Genomic DNA, 20,092 nt, shown 5'->3' with positions numbered 1-20,092 from the left:
AGCGGGGCTGGGTGCCATGGTGCTTCTCTAGGGAGATGAAAGCAACCATGTGCTCACTTTAAGGCTGCATAGCTGTGAGGGGAGAATCTGTGGGGATGATATTTAAAGCAGGATCATGTATTTGGACTTTACCTCTCTGTTACCGATGTGGAGGCTTTCCTACCGTGGAGTTCAGCTTTCCAGAGTCCCTCTGGTGTAAGTTAGGGAGTAGATTCCTCGTCTTATTTCCCTCAGTGTTCGTTTCCCACGGAGACGAGGCTGCCTGCTGCTGTAAAGATTTACAGGCTCAGAAACCCTGTCGAAGGTCACTGTGAGTTGGAAGCAACTGGATGGCAGCGGGGTTGGGCTTTGTTGTTGTTCATGCTTGTGGGAAGGAGACCCATGAGACTGTGGTCAAAGCAGTTCAGTAGTTCACTCCTCTGGAGGAAGCCGAGGGAGCTGCTTCTGTAAAGGCGACAGCCTTGGAAACCCGGGGCCATTCTGTTGACCCTGAAAGGTTGCCGTGGGCTGGAATTGACTAGACTACAGTTGGTGCCCCCCCACTGCCACCCCCCATCCAGCCTTTCAGAAGTGGATCACCAGGCCTGTTTTCTGAGACGCCTCTGGGTGGGTTTGAACGGCTCCTCTTTCAGCTAGCAGTTCAGTGCTTACCTAGCCATCTGCACTGCTCTGGGACTCCCTGTACTGAGCCTCAAACCCAACGCACTGCCGACTGGAACACAGGGTAGAGCTGCCCCGTGAGTTTCCCTGACTGTGACTGCGGGCAGCAGTAGAAAGCCAATTCTGTCGCCCTGGGCGCTGCTGGTGGTATCCAACTGCTGACCTTGTGGTCCACAACGACTTAGACCACCCGGGCTCCTTCCCAGAGGAATCTACATCAGTCAAACATGTCTGTCCATTGGAGCCACCTGGGAAACTTCCAAAGCTGCCAATGCTGCTGGGCCCAAGCTGGCCGTGTCGTTGGCCTGGGCTTTGCTGTGTTGAAAGAAGTGCAGACAAGCTCAAGAACGCCTGGTCTCAGACCTACCGGCAGGCGGAGCCCAAGCGCGCTCCTCTCAGCGCCAGCTTTCCGTGTGCGGAGCTCTTTGTTGACTTGGCAGGAAGTTGACTGCCAATTGTTCAGGTGGCTTTGGTTAGCCTCACCTCGCACCCACTAACCAGAGCATGTTCTACATCAGGCGTTGTTTTCCAGCCCATTTCCCAAGCCCTGGGACACAAACATCAAGTGTGAAAACTACCAGCAGTTGTCACATCCCCAGTGCTGCCCCAGTGACAGGAAGTAGTGTTCGCAAACATGTGTGTCTGGCTCTGGTCAGGCCCTGGCAGAGAGAGAGACTAAATGAGGAAGCAGTATTGCAGATCGTGAACGTGGCCAGGCTCGCTGGTCTGACCGAGACTGGGGACACCCTTCAGACTCTGGCCCTTAGACATCCTTGAAGCCTGGAACTGAATCCGGTTCCAGCGCATCTTTCAGCCAGACAGTCAGGCCTATAAAGTGAACGGCCATGCTCGTGAGGAGTATGCATCTCAGAACAACCAGTTCTTTGCGACCAAGAGGGTAACACTTGCCCAAAAACGAGAGTCAGAGGCAGGGAGGTGCAGGAAAGATGGTGGAGTGGAACTGGGAATCCAGAGAAGAGTGTACATGGTGAGCTGGATTCTCTAGAGAAGCAAAACCACACACACACACCACAACACAACACATACACACACACATACACACATCCAGAAAGTAGCTGACACACGTGTAGAAGCATGTAAATCTAGTCCTGTTCAGGTCTGTGGGTCCAAAGTTAAACTGGAGGATTTTCCTGACTCACGTCTTTGCCAGGACTGATGAACCAGGAAGCAGGAGACCATGGCTAGTGTATGCAGAGATGGTTGACTCCAAGGCCAGCCGGGCAGATGAGCCTGCTATCTGCCCGTGGCTCCCAGGATCAGCAGGCGATCTGTCAGATCCATTAGCTCAAGTCTAATGGCCCAGAGCTGATGAGCCAGATGTGGACCCCAGCCTGGCACCTACTTATCTAGGAATAGGCCACAGCCTCAGGTCAGTTGCACTCCACTCCAGCCTTACACAGCAGATCAGCGTGAAGTCCATTACACTGTGCTAGGTCACTTCCTGGGGGGTTGCCAGGCCCTAACTGCCATACCAGAGCCTGGTGGTGGAACCAGTGCACTCTGGTATGCCAGCAGCAAGGTCGGCAGCTCAAAATCATCAGCGGCTCAAAATTATTCGTGCCATAAAATTTGGGGAAAGCAAGTTGTAAGATCATATCTACAGTATGTTTTCAGATTTGAGAAAGGCATTATGAAATTTTATTAATAGTGCTATAATTTAAAGATGTACATCAAATTATTAATGTCATTCCTGGTAGAATTATCAGATATATTTTCTTCCTTTTTTTTCTATGTATTGTTTATAGTCAACAGTTTAAAATTTATTCCTTAAAACTGTATTTGCCCACGGCTGTCAATGTGGATGTCAACTTATGATTACCCTATAGGACAGGCCAGCACTGCCCCCCAGGCGGTAATTTTTAAGGAAGCAGACTGCCACATCTTTTCTTCCGCAGGGCAGCTGATGGATTGGACCCAGCTCCCTTTTGGTTAGCGTCTGAGCCCCTCACCGTGGCACCACTGGGACTCTTAAGCCAAATTCGTTATAATTAAGAAACGAGACTGTGACTTAATTTTTGTTTTCTCCGAATCTAAAACAGGCAGCAAAGTAATGGAGAATGGTCTCCTCTTCAAAGAACTTCTGCAGACTCCAAATTTCCGGATTACGGTGGTTGATGATGCAGACACGGTTGAACTTTGTGGAGCACTTAAGGTAAGGCCTGCCCTGTTACTTCTCCCGCAGGAAAGGAGCTGTGCCCCCCCCCCCCCCCCGACTCCCCCGCTGGTCTTTGACCCTGAAGAATGGCTCTGTGTCCTGTGTGCTCATTGCTGGGAAGAATGGTGAATCGGAGCCCTGTCTGTCACTTGCTGTTGTGCCCCAGCCTTTCCTGGGTGGCTCTAGTGTGCTGTCATCTGTAAAGCTCAGCCGATCCTGGGGTTTTGTCCTTTGGGGATTTGTCAGCCTTGACAGGTGGAAAGCGTTTGGAGTACCTTGATTGCAGGCTTTTGCCTAAGAGCAAGCATTGTGTTCCTCATTCATATATTTCTCCTCTTATCTGGAGCAGGAAACAGGGCTTGTTTTCCGAATGAGGCCGCTCTCCTGGTTTAGTTAGCTGTTCTTTTTAAAGACGGGGGTGAACCTGCTTGCTGCCAAGCAAGGTTTCTCTCTGAACAGTTGTATCTTTGCCGATGAGGGATCAAGATCAGTTAGAGAAAGAGTAACTGTAGGCCCGCGCCTCCTGAGGGTGAAAGGAAGGTGTGTCTGCACCCGGGCTGCTCACTCACTGGACACAGCCCGACGGTTCTTCCTTGAAATCGGAGCCCCTTAGGTGGTCCTCTGGGTTAGACATTGGGCTGCGGACCGTAAGGTCAGTGGTTCAAACACACCAGCTTCTCCCTGGGAAAAAGAAGAGTTTTCCTGCTCCTGTAAGGATTTACAGCCCTGCCAACCCTAGAGAACAGTTCTCCTCTGCCCTGCAGGGTGGCTGTGAGTTGGAACTAACAGTGTGAACAACTTGTTCGCTTACTCTGTGTGTCCTCTTTTGGGGGCCGGGGGGCATCGCTTTTCAAGGATCTGGGCACCTCAGAAGGAAGCTGGACATTTTAGGCAGTCAATACTCAGAGAGACCAAAGTCCAAGGGAGCTCTCTCACTTTTTCTGAATATATGTATTTATTTATGTTTTTCCCTAGTCAGCATTTAAAGCCATACTCTGAAAGAAATACCGGGTGGCATATGTGTGGCCACTTGTCCCTATTCACTGAGAATTGTAAAACGTAAAGCCGATTAAAGGCCTGGCTCCCAGCCAAAGCACGCCCGTATCCTTAACTGTGTGTGGGACGCCCTTCACGTTGCGTGCAAGCCCCGTTATACATTTAAGCTGCTGGCTGCTGTGGCTGTTTTGTTTATTTTTGTTGGTTGAGTTTTTTATGTGTTTTTAATAGTACTTCATTAAACTAATGACCGTTCAACAGCAGGAGGCACCAGGAACGCCTGATTGCTCATCACTGGGCTGGGCTTTTCCAAAGCTGTTTTTAAGTGACAGGGTATTTTGGAGGGGTCGAAGGGCATGCTGTGAAACACGGCCTAGAACAGAGGTGGCTGGGTAGGAAGCAAGATTCTGGATGCCCGGCTCCAAAGAGGCGCCTGCGACAGGCATTCCTGCTGAACTTGTGTGTGACTTAGATGACTGTCCAGCCCTGCGAGCCGGAAGCCGATAGGGGGTGCATGATGCCTGCCACCAGTGTGGGCATGGGAGCCCTGGAGGCACGGTGGCTGGTGCCCTGGGAGGCCAGCTGAAAGGTCACAGTGCAAACCCACCTCCCAGCCACTCTGTGGGCGAAGGGCATGGCAGGCTGCTACCACCCAGGTTACAGCCTTGGAACCCCAGTGGTATCTTCTTCTTACGTTTTTAAGGAAGGACTCTTTCATTGCGAATTAGGTGAGGATATTCTACAGTTCAGGAAACCCTATAGTTCTGCTCTGTCTTAGGGTTGCTGTAGGCCGGAAGAGGACCTGGTGGCGTAGTGGGTTCCACATTGTCCTGCTTACCCATGAGGTCAGCAGTTTGAAGCCATCAGCCACTCTGTGGGGAAACAAAAGGTTTATCTCCTCTGGTAAAGATTTCAGGTCTCAGAAACCCGCAGAGGCAGTTTGGCCCTGACCTATAGGCTCGCTGTGTGTCCGCATCAGCCAGATGGCGTGAGTGATGAGTTGGAATTGCCTTCAGAGGCTAAGCGTTCAACTGCTAATCGAAAGATTGCTCGGTGGAACCCACCAGCCGCTCTGCAGGGAGAAAGGTGTGGCATCGGTGGAACCCACCAGCCGCTCTGCAGGGAGAAAGGTGTGGCATCAGCTTCCAGAAAGATTGCATTCTTGGATTCAAGCCATAGGCTGGAAACTCTGTGGGGCAGGTCTACTCTGCCCTGTGGGGGTCACTTTGGGTTGCAATCCACTCGACTAACTGAGCCGCAGGTGGGCTTGATCTTAGCTGCCGCCCCACCCCACCCCCTTGCCAGCACTGACCACCCTGCCTTCAAGAGGATCTCCTGCTACCCTGTCAGCCGCTACCCTGCAGGCAGACTCCCACTTCAGCCCTTGATGGAGGAGCTGGCCCAGGGAAAATTCTGGTGCATTGTTGGCTGGGAAGAAAACAGCAGTTACTGATTTGGGTTTCAGTGGGCAGGGCTTCGCAGGTGGGGAGAGTGTTTGCTTGTCTGCAGCCTTCTGTCCTCTGAGGGAGGATGACAGCAAGGAGGGATGGCGTCCTGTGTGCCGGCTGAGGTGGACGGTTACCGCCGAGCACTGCCATCACCCAGGGAGCAGGGAAGGGCCTAAGCGCCCGTGTCTCCTGCAGCTCAGGGTATTTTTAGCTCCAGAATAGTTTAAAAAGCAGATTTAAATGCGCAGTGGATAATGATAAGTTTCACAGCTGAGCAATCTCAGAGGACATCTGCTCGGATGCTATTCAAACACCAGCCTACCCGTTCAGGGTATTGATTTTCCTTTTGACAGTGATAAGTGGTGGAGGGATAGCGTGTGGGTTTCCAGATCCACCCTAAGGCGATTAAACTGGGTCAGGGCCGGCCCAGAGTTTGCCCTGACATCACACCCTGCTAGCCCGCCCACCTCCCCAAGGAGGGCAGCTGGAGCCGGGCTGGGCAGGCGCCTGTGCTCCGTCTTGGTTTCCCAGTGCTGCTGTCAGACACGCCACAGCGGTGGATGGTGTGAAAGAATCGAAGTGTATTTTCTCGCCGTCCGGGAGGCTAACAGTTCAACTCAGGTACCAGCACCTTCCTTGTCAGTAGCCCTGGGCATTTCCTGGTTCCTTAGCTTGTCGTAGATCCTGTGACACATCTGCTCCATCCACATGTGCATGTGCCTGAGTCTAATCTGCTGTTTTCATAGCTTAGAAGTGGTTGCATTTAGGGCCCATCCTATCCAGGCATGGGTTCTTGCCCACCGATTGACTGTGCTACAGAAGCTTAGATCATGGAGGTGATGCCATGATATCCATGGGTTGCCTCACCACCATCACGTCGACCCTGCAGAACACAGGACCCATGCCCCTTTGGGTTATAATCTCTACAGAAGCTGTTGGCAGGTGCCATCGAGTTGGTCCTGACCCATAGCGACCCTGTGCACACAGCATGGGGCACACTGCCTGGTCCTGCACCCTGCTCACCATTGCTCCTGTGCTTGAGCCTGCTGCTGCAGCCACCGTGTCCAGTCCATCTCCCTGAGGGCCTTCTTTTTGTCTGCTGCCCTCTCCTTTACCAAGCACAGTGTCCTTCTGCACGGTACACAGCCTCGCCTCTACTGCAGAGCAGCTGGTGGGTTTGAACCACTGACCTGGTGTTAGCAGTTCAATGTGCAACCCACTATGCCACAAGAGCTCCATCCCTGGGTGTGGGGGTTAGGGGTCCACTACATATGTGGGGTGGGGTTGGGACACAATTCACATCTGTAACGGCCTGTGCAATAGCACCCTTTTCTCTGAGGACTCTGATACATGAGAGGTCACAAGCAATGCTTTGGTGGTCGAAGCCACCACACAGGTCCTGCTTGGATGATTCCAGTGACAGGGAGCTCACTCCTGTGCCTCTAACCCTTTTCAGTGGGTCAGGTGGGATGCATGCCAGTGCTTCCTGCTAAAAAGCCCTTATTTTAACTTTTAAAATGGTGAATTGAGTACATATTTACAGAGAAGATCATCAGTTTTACATTCAACAATTCAAACACGTTTTGTTTCAACTCACCCATTGCAATCCCTGCATTGTACCATCGCTTAAGCCCATCCCTCTGTGTGTCTCATGTTCCCATGCCCCCTTTTATTCTGACCCTCTGAACTCGGTCGGTCCTTGAGAAAATGCTGCCACTTTGATCTTACATGGCCGATGAGTCACATGGGGGCCGAGGGAGGAGAGTGAGTTCAGTTCTAGACCTGCAGGGTGACTAAAGGCCAGAGTCTCAGGTTCCATCCATCTCTAGCTAAGCAGTAAGACCAGTCTCTCCTGATGTGGCATTTTTGTCCCGCATTTTCCTCCCACCGTATCCAGGACCTTCTAAGGCCATCATTTTCAGAGCAGCCGGGCACCATCTAGTTCTGTTGACCTCAGGATTGTGGACACTGACATTTGCATGGCCCATTGTTTCCTGTGCTCTGACTTGCATCACTGTCTTCCTCATCTTGACTCTGGGGGCCCCTCCTGCGCCTTTCACTCCCTGACCCTCGAGGGCACCGCATGGTCTTTCCCTCCTCTTGCCTGTGCATGACTGCGAGGCAGCAGAGTGAGAAGACTCGAGGCCAGGTGCTTGTCTTAACTGCACGCCCTCTTGCAAACGACAGTCCTCGGTTCCTTCGCGTCCCCGTCTCTGACTGCGATAGCACGGTGCCGACACCGTAGGAGAGTCCCTGGGTGATGCAAACGGTCTGCCACTGACCAACAGGTTGGTGTTTCAAACCCACCCTGGGGCACTGCGAAAGAGAAGCCTGGGAGCTGCTTCCACGAAGAGCGCAGCCCAGAAACCCCCGTGGGGCCGTTCTCCTCCATAGCACAGGAAGTTGTCATGAGCCAGTGCTGACTCGATGGCCCTGGGCCTAGTGTTTTACCTTCTCTGGGTGGCGCAGCTGTGGACGTGCTTGACCACCAGCTGGAGGGTTAGCACAGTTGGACCCCACTCAGGGGTGGCCCAGAAGAAAGTCCTGCTGATCTGCTTCTGAAAGGTCACTACTGCCCCAATGTCATGTCTAACAACAAGCAATAACCCTCAGATGTTGAATGATTCAGACTCTTAACACACTTATATAGGGTCTCTAAAACTGTAAATCTTTTTTTAAAATCATTTTATTGGGAGCTCTTACAGCTCTTATAACATTCCATACATCCATTGTATAAAGCATATTTGTACGTAGGCTGCCATCATCATTTCCAAAACATTTTCTTTCTACTTGAGTCCTTGGTATAAGCTCGTCTTGTTTCCCCTCCACCCCCTAAACTGTAAATCTTTTTGGGAGCAGACAGCCTCATCTTTCTCCCTTGGGGAAACTGGTGAGTTTGAACAGCCAACCTCATAGTTAGCAGCCCATTGCCTCACCCACAGCCTGGTATTGTGGAAAATTTCTCTGTGGCTAGATCGGGTCAGTCTATGCATTTTCCCTGGCTTCAGGGGTTCCTAGTAAAGAAGTTCAGAGAGGGGGACAGGCCAGAAAGTCCCCACCCTGTGCCACCACACAAGTGTTACATGTTGTCTATTGTCTGGCGTGCTATTTGAAGCCCAGCTCAGACTCAACTTATCTCCTGAACTCAACTCCAAAAGGAGGGGTGGCCCCCACCACTCTGAGGACACGCCTTTCCTTCTGGCTTGTGATGTGCACAGGCATGTCTTTCCTCCCATCCAGATCCTCAGCTCCTGGAGGACAGGCTTTGTCCAACCCACCGTAGAAGGAACCCCATTCCCTGTGCTGCACCTGTCTCTCCAGGGCCCGTCCTGGTGCTTCCACCCTGGACACATGCTCAGTATGCCTGCGTGGAAATGAGTCTCAGATTTCCACGGCCTCTCAGGGAATGCTGCCACTTTCTGTGAAGTATTGTAGTTCTTGGTCCGCATGTTTTATTTATTAGGAGGTCAAGAGTCGGCGAACGTTTTCAGGAAAGGAGTAGATTGAAAACGTTTGCGAGTTGGATGGCTGTGCACCTTGTGTTGCCGGTCCTTCGCTCTGTTACCGTAGAGGAGCAGCCGCTATAGATGATGTGCAAATGATGGCTATTGATGGGTCCCAATAAAACTTTATTTACCAAAACCGGCAGTTGGCCCAAATCCTCCAGCAGTGTCCCTTGATCCAGTACTTCCATGCCTAAGCCCAGACCCAACAGAAATAGCTCCACCTGACCCCAGAGAATCCCTGGGCAGCCCAAATGGTGAAGCGCCTGACTGCAGGCCAAAGGGTGGGCACTTCTGGTGCCTCAGCAGACAGGTCTGGTGACCTGCTTCCAGAACTCCACAGACTCAGAAATCCCTGTGGAGCCCGGTTCAGCTGTACATACAGGGCCGCCACCCGTTCGTGGCTTAGCAGTGTTGCCAGTCCCTGGAGGACTTGTAACAGGGTGTCCACTGCAGCGCCATTTATAATGGTCCCAGCGCCGATGGAGAGGGGAGCGGACACGTGGAATGCTCTGCCGAGATTCAAATGAATGCGCGCTCTGTAAATGGCAGGTGCACGTCACCGACATCACACTGGATTGAGCCACGAAAGATGACACCCTGTGATTTCACTCACATAAAGCCCAAAGGTGGCGACCATGTGGGGAGCAGGGGTGGGCACTGCGGGGGGCCTTCATGGCACTGGGTGCATTCTGTCTCTTAATCCCACTGCTGGTTGGGTACAGGGGGTAGGGGGTCTGTTACTCAGTTTGGAAAGCATCATCAAGCCATGTATTGTTGAGTCATGTACTTTTTGGTATCAGTGTAATAGCTTGATAAATATAGATACTTATCAATGTAATAGCTTGAATATATGTATATATATTACAATTACAATTGAATATATATATAATATAAAACAGTTGCAGTTGAGTCAAATCTGACTGACGGTGGTCCAGAGCATCTCAGAGCAGCAGACCGCCGGGTCTATTCCCAAGGTGTCTCTCAGTGGATCACAAACCTCCAGCCTTGCCGCTGGCGGCTGGGTGTGTTAACCCGGTCGTACCACTCAGCGACTCCACAGTGGCATTTGCTGTGAACTCATGAAAGGTCAGGTGGTTTGCCCGCACGGCATCTGCTCCGAGGCTCCGGCTGGGGTCTGCAGCAGCCGCCCTCCATGGACCCAAGTCTGGCCCTCTGTCCTCTGAATGACACTGTGGAAGAGCTGTCCCTTCGTCCCTCTGCCCGACCCCTAACCAGGGAGGTGCATCAACCAGCCGAGAGCTTTGCAAGTGAATCCAGCATCCCCCGCCCCTGTCTCTGCCTCAGTTTCTCCCCCTCGGGGACTTCACCCCCCCCCCCCCCCGGCTTTGTGGTCTCTCCTTTGCAGAACATCGTCGCTGTGGGCGCCGGCTTCTGCGACGGCCTGCACTGCGGGGACAACACCAAAGCCGCGGTCATCCGCCTGGGCCTCATGGAGATGATCGCCTTCGCCAGGGTCTTCTGCAAGGACCAGGTGTCCACCGCCACCTTCCTGGAGAGCTGCGGCGTGGCCGACCTCATCACCACCTGCTACGGAGGCCGCAACCGCAGGGTGGCCGAGGCCTTCGCCAGGACTGGGAAGGTGGGTGCCCCGCTCACTGCCCTCCCCAGCGCCTCCAGGCTCCTGGGTGGGTGTGCTCATGGACCAGGGGGATGGACAGGGCGGCTGTGGCCTGCTGGTCTGTTTCTCTCCGCACCCCGAAGCTCTGGACTCCTGGGTTCTGTGTCCTGGGCTCGTCTGTTTGGCCTGCCATGGGGCCTCGCCCTTCTCCTCTCCCACGTGTATCTCAAAAGACGGATCCTCTCTTCGTGGACAGAAGGGTTTCTCTGGCCTTTCTCTCCTAACTCCCACAACTCTTGTTTTTAAGACCATTGAAGAGCTGGAGCAAGAGATGCTGAATGGGCAGAAGCTGCAGGGACCGCAGACATCCGCTGAAGTGTACCGCATCCTCAAGCAGAAGGGGATGGTGGACAAGTAAGCCCCCCCACCACCCGCACCCAGCCATGCCCACCCTCCCCACCCTCTCCCGGGCCAGCCCCCACCAGGTGTGCTGGGACCCTTGGCGTGAACCTCCATGGCAGCAAACACCTGCCCAGAGAGCAGGCCCGGCTCAGCTTCGGAAGGGCCAGGGTGGGGACTCTGGCTCCTTCAGAGAGAGCTGCATGCATGGGTGGCTAATTTGTAAGCAATGCGTGCCTGTCTGTTCCTGTGAAAAGATACATCCCTGTTCACCAAATGGGACACGGTTCCGCAAAGGAGGACAAGGGACCCCGGCTCCTGCCGTCAGGAGTGACCTGTGTTGCCATTTGGTGGGCATGTCTGTGCATGGACACAGAACACACTTGTCTGGGTCCCTTTTAGACCTAAGTTGTTTCTGGAGTCCCTGTGTGGACCACATGGTTAATGCACTAGCCGGTTGCTAATGAGCGGTTCGAGTTTAGTCAGAGGCTCCTCTGAAGAAAGGGCTGGCAGTTTATTTCTCAAAAGACTACACCAGAGCCCCCAATAAAATGATCTTAAAAGAAGTAATAAAAAAGGTTAAGCCAAAGAAACCCACTTCATTGCCATCGGTGCCGACTCATAGGGGTCCTATAGGACAGCGTCGAACTGCCGGTAAGCTGCTCTTACTGGTTAGTTCCCCAACGCATGACCACCACGCCTCCGGTCGTGTGAGTCCGGTCGGAGCCGCTGCCTGGACCCCACTGCCCTCCCAGGTGGTCGCATGCTGCATGTGGGGTGGGTCCGTGAAGCTTGAAAGTGCCCCCATCACACCACAAAAGCTGCCCGGCCTCTCAGGCTGTTCCCCAGCCCCACCTGCCCTGCACCTCTTTATGTTTCTCACTTGCCAGCTTGCCAGCCTCCCCTCACCGACACGGCATCTTCTGGTGGATGCCCTCAGTGCCCCCATAAGCCTTCTTGAGTGGGGCAGCGGGGTAGCCTGGGACAGCAGGAAGCCGGATGCTGGATGAGTGCTCTCCTCCCGGAGCTGGTTGGCGGGTTACGGGCAGTGTCTGCTGTGAGCCGCCTCTGCCCCAGCCCCCTTCATCCTTCTTGGGCCAGTGTACAGCTCAGCCCTCGTTTCCCCAGTGTGCATTTAATCAGCCGTAAACTTCTCTATGGAAGGCTGAGAATGGGGGTGCACAGGGCATTTATCTTCCCTCTTCAATTTCCACTTCCTTGTGGCGGAAAAACGTTAGAAGGCTGCCCAGTGGAGATGGAGGTCCGTTAACCGGTCTCCAGAGGAGAAGCGCCTCCATCCTGAGATGAAGAGGAGACCCTCCGACAAGCAAGGGCTTCCCTCGTACTTGGTGAGGGGGTTGCGGCCCACGGGCTACTAGTCAGTCTTTATCAGGGTGTATTCTTTAAGCCTTGGTAGCAGGCAAGCCAAAGAACCAACCCATCTGTGTTGAAAGGAGTAGAGTCAGAATGCCCCTTAGAAGAGAAGAAGGCGAGACCTTGTCAGATGTCTTTGGACATGTGATCCCAACAGGCCTGTAAAGTCCCTGTCCAGGACGTCATGCTTGGTGCAGTACAGGGTCTCGACGAAGAGGAAGACCCTCAGGGAGGTGGGTTGACTGGCGGCGGCAGCAGTGGGCGCAAACATAAGGTGCAGGACAGGGCAGAGACGTGGTCTGTGGTGGCCGCGTCATGAGGAGCCGGATTCAACTCGATGGCACCTGGCGACAGCGCTTCACGCCCCGGCCCTCGTGTCAGGCCGCCGGCTTTAATGTAAGTCACTGAATGCTCACCACAGACCTGTGCGCCCAGCTCCATTACACATGGAGAGCACAGCGCCATGGGGCTTGTAAGCCTGGCCTGAAGTCAATGCAGCTGAGGCCGTCAACCTAGCCCCAAGCAATGGCAAAACACCCTATACTTTAAAATATCCTGGAGCTAGCTAGTTGTTGAATCCAGCCCTGTTCTTAGCTACTGTAGGTACAACAGAATGAAACATTGGGTCATCCTCACCATGGCCGGCGTGGACTCTGGGGTTGACCCTCTCACCAAGGGCCACCTTTGCTGTTCCTCTACTTCACCCAGCATGATACCTTCCAATGTGACTGACTGCGCCCGGTGGTCTTTCCCAATAGGCAGGTCAGGCGATATTCCGTTGTGATTTTCCACTGGCTAAACTTTGGGCAGTAGATTGCCAGGTGCCGGCAAAACCTGCCGTGGGTTTTTGAACCACCGGAGCAGATCTTCCGCCACCACATCACAGCAGCGTGCAAACCCTTGCAGTAGGACAAGCCGACCGTCGAGCGGCAGACCCACAAAGATAGAGTCTCCCAAAGACAACTGGCATGTTGGTACTGTTTTACTATCCTCAAATTAAGTTGTTGTCAAAGGCTTCTAACAGTTAATTTTCGAAATGGCCTTTAAAGGCTATTGATTCTGTCACGCTCATGGTGTGTGTGTGTGTGTGTGTGTGTGTGTGTGTGTGTTGAGTTTAAAGACCTTTTTGAAATGAAGTTATTTCCTTACTGATTTCTGCCCCTAAAATCCTGAGCCAGCTGTGTGCCGGGATGATGATGTCTTACCTTGCAGTGCATGATTAGCCCCCAACTTGGACCCTCCTCCACAATCCCTGGTGGTGCAGTAGTTACATATTGGGCTGCTAACCACAAGGTCAGCAGTTTGAAACCACCAGCCAGCTCCTCGGGAACAAGAGAGGTGTTCTACTCCTGTAACGAGTTACCATCTAGGAAAGTCACAGGGCAGTTCTGTCCTACTCTGTAGGGTCACTTTGAGTCGGAATTGACCCTGTGGCAGCGAGTTTGGTGTGGTTTTGTACCCTCATCCACTTCATACTTTCCCTTGGACCTGTTCACTTCATGGAAGGCAAGGCCTAGTCTTCCAGCATGCTCTTGATGTGTTTTGCTAATGGTGAGTCTCTCCACATTCACATGTGGTTCTGTGTGGGCTGCCTCATGGTCTCCTTTCTAGAGAAGGGGGAGCCCTGTCTCCACGCAATCTTAAATCTACCCTGCAAACCGTTTACTGTAGTGGCAGAGACTGGCACTCAGGCTTGGCCAGGCGCCCAACTCTTTCTGCAGATGACCACCGATTCCCCTGCAAAGATTCCCACAGGACTCGGTCTAGGGCCCTGGTGGCGTAGAGGGTTATGCATTGGGCTGCTAACCACAGGTCTGCACTTCAAGCCCAGCAGCCACTCCAGGGGAGAAAGATGAGGAGACTCGCTGCTCCTGTAAAGATTTACAGCCCTGGAAACCCACAGTGACGGACTCTTGTCCGTAGAGTCACGATGAATCAAAATCAACTCAGTGGCAGTGGGATTGAGAGCTGTAGGGAGAGGGTGAGCAGTACCCAGAGCTCAGGGCAGAAGCACTTTGCAGGATAAAGGACACAGGCAGGGAGAGAGGCTCGATTTGTTTCCCCGACCCAAGCCAGATGGTCTGATCTTGTCCTCTTTTTTTGGCTTCCCAACCAGGTTTCCGTTGTTTACAGCAGTGTATCGGATCTGCTATGAAGGCAAGCCCGTGAAAGATATGCTGTCCTGTCTCCAGTGCCACCCAGAGCACCTGTAGAGAGCCAGACCGCTGCTGCCTCCCCATCGGGTCTTTTCCATTCACATGTAAACAGGACTCTGAGGAAATGAAGGTGTCCCCAGGGCTCATCCCTTCAAGGACGTGGATGAATTTCCCTAGGTTCACTTTGAACAGGGAGAGGCAGTTAGGTCCTCGACTCAGGCACATGGAACAGCATCTAACACTTGCGAACACTCATTTGCCCGGCCTCACCAGGCCGCATTCTGTGGGGGGTTCTTTGAATCAAACGACAAAGGTCCTTTTTAATGTTTTGCTTTGGAAACGTCGGCGCTGCGGTAGCCCCCCGAGAGTCCCAATCTCAGCTGCACTTTTTTAGGTTGGTTTCGTATGCGTTTATCCGAGGTGGGGGGCGGGGGAGCTTCTTGCGCTCGTTTTATGGACGTCAAACGTAACCAGCAGTAACACGAGGGGTTGGAGGAGGAACTATATTCAAAAATCACCACGCTAATACCTTCTCAAGGGGGTCTCAAAGTCAGCATTCCCTACTCTGTCAATTGTGGGTTGATCTCTTTTTAAAAAACAAAAGCAGATATTTTTAAAGTCAGTGCCCCTGCTCTGGGCTCTCCGCCCAGGCAGCTGTTTGCACCTGTAGCTGGTTCCCTTTGCTCATGGCCAGAACACACTCTTCAGACTCGGCAGCGGCAGAAGACACCTCAGCTGGGCCTTCCTCCCTGACATGCTATTGCCGTGTGATTACGCTTATTCTGGCGATGCGTGCAGATGTTTCTGTTAGGCCTCGCAGGTCCCCAGAGAGGGGCTGCTGCCCTTATGATGTCTAGCCCTGCCCACCAGGTCTGGTCCAGGGCCCTTCAACCCCACCGAGGCACCCGGACCAGGTGTCACAGGACTGCCTGCATCTCCAGTTTAGTCCCTGAGACAGAACGGTTTGCAGCTCCAGGAGGGCTTCCTGCAGCTACGCTGTCAGCATGGCCCCCGCTCAGCCCCAGTCGCCTCCCATGGCATCTATTAAAAAGTGCCAGTTCCTTCCCAGGCCACCCCCAGACCTGAAGTGGGGTCTGGGTTTTCTGCCTTACAAAGGCTTCCAGGGGTATCTGATGCACACTAAAACGTGAGAACCACTACTGACCCTAGATTAGAATTTCCATAGTAAATGGGTGCTGTGTCATCCAGTGGGTGCTCCCGGGAAAGGCCAAGGGAATTTGAGAAGAGCAGCCTCTGTGTCCCCTCCCCTACCCCCACCCCGCGAAGGGGTCCCATGCACCTTGAAAATATTAATCATTGGGATCTGTTTAATCCCAAATTCCATCACACCCAGCAAGTTCCAAACACACTGGATGGTGGATTTTTCAGCAAGGAGAGTGGGTTCCAGGATCAGCAACTTGGGAACACCCCTCTGGGCTGATGGTGACCTCGGGGACAGCAGACAGGTGCCCGCCCTCCCCGAGAGACATTACGATGGATCCCCATGAGGCTCTTCGTTCCCAGTGTTAACAGCTCAGGTCTGTCGTGAGTCCGAGGTAAGCTGTGAGGTGACCCTGTCAGGCCCCACCCCATGGAAGCCCACCTCTCCGAAGCTCACACAAGCGCTGCCATCTGGAGTTAGCACAGGAGTGACTACAGGTGGCAGGACACACGTACCACACAAGAGCACTTGATAAGTGTTAAGAGGGACATACGAATGTCACTCATGTATGTATGGGTTTCCAGTCACTTTGTCAGATTTTGACCTTTTTAAAATTTTCCTGGTGTGGGTTCCCCCACTCCCTTTCTATACTTGAAATCATTGTAGGATACATTTGGGGCGGGGGAGGGTGGACGTTTAAAAATTTTAAAAATCAAAACATTTGGGGGACATTTTGGCCCCATATAGAAGTGTGGGAAAGCGCACACAGTGCTCCGGGTCTCGGCCATTCTCGTGCCACTGTTAACCTTTGCTCATCGGGGGGTACATCTTTTTTAAAGTTTGTACACAGGTAACAAAGCGTTATTTTTTAAGGTCCAGGCAGTCCCCGGGTTACAAATGAGTTCCGTTCCTAAATCTATCATCAAGCCGAGTTTGTACGTAAGCAGGAACATGTAGCTACGGTTCACATCCAACATCATCTAGTCAAATTTTTGTCTTTGTATATAGGATACCTTTCTATGCATAAAAATTAATCAAAGAAATGCTTCCAGTTATACTAAAATGTCTATCATGTAATAATACTGTAATAACAATGTTGCAAAGTAATGCTCCTTTGTTACGAGACATTGTATCCATTTTTAATCTAAAAGATTTCTGGGGATTTGTTTGCAACAATGGGTTGTACGGAAGGAAGTTGAATGTTCGTAACCCAAGGACTGCTTGTACGTAAAGGGCTGTAAGCTAATTGTGGTGTCTATTGAGTAGAGTAATTAGATAGGAGCAATTAAGGTTTTATGTGTCTTGTTGGATGTCTGAATTTCACTTCTGAATCTGGGTTTTATACACGAGTGTTTGTTTTTTCTTTACAAATACTGTCTTACCACTGACGTCTGTCGAAAGTACCTCTTGGACATACTGCTAAATCCCGCACAATTGAGGGAAAGGCCAATTTTTAAAGTCTGTGCTCTGCTAACTGTAGATATTTATTACTCTGAGTTATCTATTTTTATAACCACCTGTAGTTTGTCATTTATTTTAATTCACAGTTCTTACAAATTATGGCAATAGAGAAGAAAACATTAGCTGAGTAGACCTAATTTGTACTACTTCGGCCAATCTGTGAATGTAAACCATCATGGTTGCCTTGCTGTGATCCAGGGAACTTTCCAGTGAAACGAAGACCTGTCTGGAGCCCCCTCCACCGAGGGGGACTCAGAATCAGCCCTCCTGATGTGCATCTGATTGGAGACTGGCACATGGCCCTGCCGTTGGCCAGGAAGGCTGCATGGGAGGTGCCGGCGTCAAAGGAAACGTCATCTTCTCATTACTTCTGAGCGCTTGCTCAGCCTTCTACTTTCATGTGTGCTGCCTTTGTTTACAGACTGTGGGTGCAGATATCATTTAAAAGCTTGATTTAATAAACCTCTAACCCCCTGAGCCTGTGCTGCGGGTCCTTTCTTATGTCAGACTGGTTCATATTTTTGTCCAAATTGTGTTAAGTCTTTTTTTTTTTTTTTAAGAAATGCATCCTTGCTGCTCCCTGTCTTCAACCACATGTATCATGTTCTTACACGTGTCTGTGTGCCTTTCTGTTGTCCCTTGATACTTTAAAGTGATTGAAATTATAGGATGGAGATGTTCCAGCCACACGTACAGTGGACTCTCTCTGACCTTGCGGTTAACAGTACAATGCGTAAACAACCGTGTCACTGACGTTCCCAAACAGATCCGCAGAGTCTCGGCTACTTGAGCAATCAGATGTTGTTGAGTGCCTGTCGGTTCCAACACATTGACGTCATAAACAACAGAACAAAACACCCCACCATCCTCAGAATTGTTACTGTGCTTGAGACCCGTATACACCATCCTCAGAATTGTTACTACACTTGAGACCCATATACACCATCCTCAGAATTGTTACTGTGCTTGAGACCCTTATGGTAGCCATGGCATCAATCCTTCTTTCTTAGGGACTTCCTTTATGCTGGGCCTCTCCCAGGGGCTAGATGTTCCCGATGCCCTCTCCCAGGCCTAATGCCCTCTCCCAGGGGCTAGATGTTCCGATGCCCTCTCCCAGGCCTGATGCCCTCTCCCAGGGGCTAGATGTTCCCGATGCCCTCTCCCAGGACTGATGCCCTTTCCCAGGCCTGAAGCCCTCTCCCAGGGGCTAGATGTTCCCAATGCCCTCTCCTAGGCCTGATGCCCTCTCCCAGGGGCTAGATGTTCCCGATGCCCTCTCCCAGGCCTGTTGCCCTCTCCCAGGGGCTAGATGTTCCCGATGTCCTCTCCTAGGCCTGATGCCCTCTCCCAGGGGCTAGATGTTCCCGATGCCCTCTCCCAGACCTGATGCCCTCTCCCAGGCCTGATGCCCTCTCCCAGGGGCTAGATGTTCCCGATAACCTGCCCAAAGAACATGAGATGAAATCTCACTGTTCTCCCTCTTAGGGAGTATTCTGACTACTTCCAAAACAGATTTGTTGATTCTTTTGGCAGTCCATAATATAGTCACTAGCCCTTGCCAACACCATAATTCAAGTGCATTGTATTTTTTTTATTACGACGACTCATTGTCTAGCTTTCAAAAGCATATGAGATGGCTGAAGACACCATGGCTTGGGAAGGCACACCTTAGTCCTCAAAGTGACATCTTTGATTTTGAACCCAAGACGTCTTGTGGAGCAGATTTGCCCAGTAGAATGCCATTTGCTTTATTGGCTGCTGCTTCCATGGGCGTCGATCCCAGTAAAATGAAATGTTTGACAACTTCAGCCCTTTCTCCGTTTATCATGATGTTGCAGATTGGCCTCGTGGTGAGGGTTTTTGTTTTTGTTGAGTTGTAATCCGTACTCAATGCTTTCGTTTTCACCCTAAGTGCTTCAAGTCCTCACTTTCAGCAGGCACGGTGGTGGCATCTGCAAGTCACGGGTTAATAATAAGCCTTCCTCCAGTCCTGGTGCAGCGGTTCGGATGCTAGGACTATTTGCTCCGCATACAGATTGAGTAGGTGCGATGAAACACTGATGCACGCTGTTCTAATTCCACACCACGCAGAATCCCCTTGTTCTGTTTGAACAACAACCTCTTGGCCTGTGCACAGGGTCCACAGGAGCACAATGACTTTGGAATTCCCATTCTTCTCGATGTAGTCATGGTTTCTTAAGACCCATACAGTCAGATGCCTTTGCATTGTCAACAAAACGCAAGTAAACATCTTTCTGGTAATCTCTGCTTTAAGCCAAAATCCACCTCACATTAGCAGTTCCACAGCCTCATCTGAATCTAGCTTGAATTTCTAGCAGCTCCCTCTAGATGTGCAGTTACAACCAGGCTTTTAATATCTTTAGCAAAATTTTGGGTGTGATAATATTGATACTCGTCCACAATCTCTGCATTTTGTTCGATTGCCTTTCTTCAGATGGGACACAAATAGGGATCGCTTCCAGTTGGCCGGCCAGGTAGCTGTCTGTCAAATTCCTTGGCATAGACAAGTGAGCACTTCCAGTGTTTCATCTGTTTGTTGAAACATCTCAATTGGTATTTCTTAAAACCCCAGAGCTTTGGTTTTGGCCAGTCCCTTCACTGCAGTGGTAGCTTGGTGATCATCTACCACCTCCTGAAATGGTTGAACACCAACAAATTCTTCCTGATGCAATGGCTGTGTTCTCCCCATCGTGTTTTGATGCTCCCTGCATCGTTCATTATTTTGCCCATAGAATCCTTCAATAGTGCAACTCAAGGCTTGAAGCTTTTTCTTCAGTCAGCACGAGATGTTCCAAGTGTGTTCTTCCCTTTCTGGATTCCTCATTCCAGACCTTTGCACATTTTATTATAAAGCTTTACTTTGTCTTCTTGAGCCATCCTTTCTTTTACTTTATTGTTTCTTGCAGTCACCAACAATTAGCAACACACTTAAACAATGTGAGGTTATAGAAGTTGGTAGGAATCTGCCATTTGTTCACCTTTGGTTTTGGTGGTTGATGCATACATGGGAATAGTAGTGTTCGTAAGTCATCTTCCTCAAAGGTATGTAGATGCTAGCATATCCGTGATATCATTGTACGTCACTGTATATCTTGTATTGTTCTTTTTGACAATGTGATTCCATTTCTCCTCAACTGGTCATTCCCAGGCTAGT

At 51.3% G+C, this 20,092-nt stretch overlaps 1 protein-coding gene across 1 annotated transcript in view; it reads left to right on the top strand.

Annotated features, from left to right (window-relative positions):
• Positions 1 to 17,392, top strand: part of GPD1L (glycerol-3-phosphate dehydrogenase 1 like) — a 53,377-nt gene extending 35,985 nt beyond the window's left edge. The window contains exons 5-8 of the mRNA XM_075547105.1: positions 2,721 to 2,833; positions 10,153 to 10,386; positions 10,673 to 10,779; positions 14,255 to 17,392. Coding sequence (XP_075403220.1) covers positions 2,721 to 2,833; positions 10,153 to 10,386; positions 10,673 to 10,779; positions 14,255 to 14,351 — 551 coding nt within the window. The 3' untranslated portion in view covers positions 14,352 to 17,392. The remainder of the gene's footprint in view (positions 1 to 2,720; positions 2,834 to 10,152; positions 10,387 to 10,672; positions 10,780 to 14,254) is intronic.
• Positions 17,393 to 20,092: the final 2,700 nt, after the last annotated feature.

This window comes from Tenrec ecaudatus, chromosome 4, assembly GCF_050624435.1.
Source record: "Tenrec ecaudatus isolate mTenEca1 chromosome 4, mTenEca1.hap1, whole genome shotgun sequence".
Lineage (NCBI taxonomy): Eukaryota > Metazoa > Chordata > Mammalia > Afrosoricida > Tenrecidae > Tenrec > Tenrec ecaudatus.
Note: the sequence above shows the minus strand (reverse complement) of the source record. Positions and strands in the feature narration are given on the sequence as shown.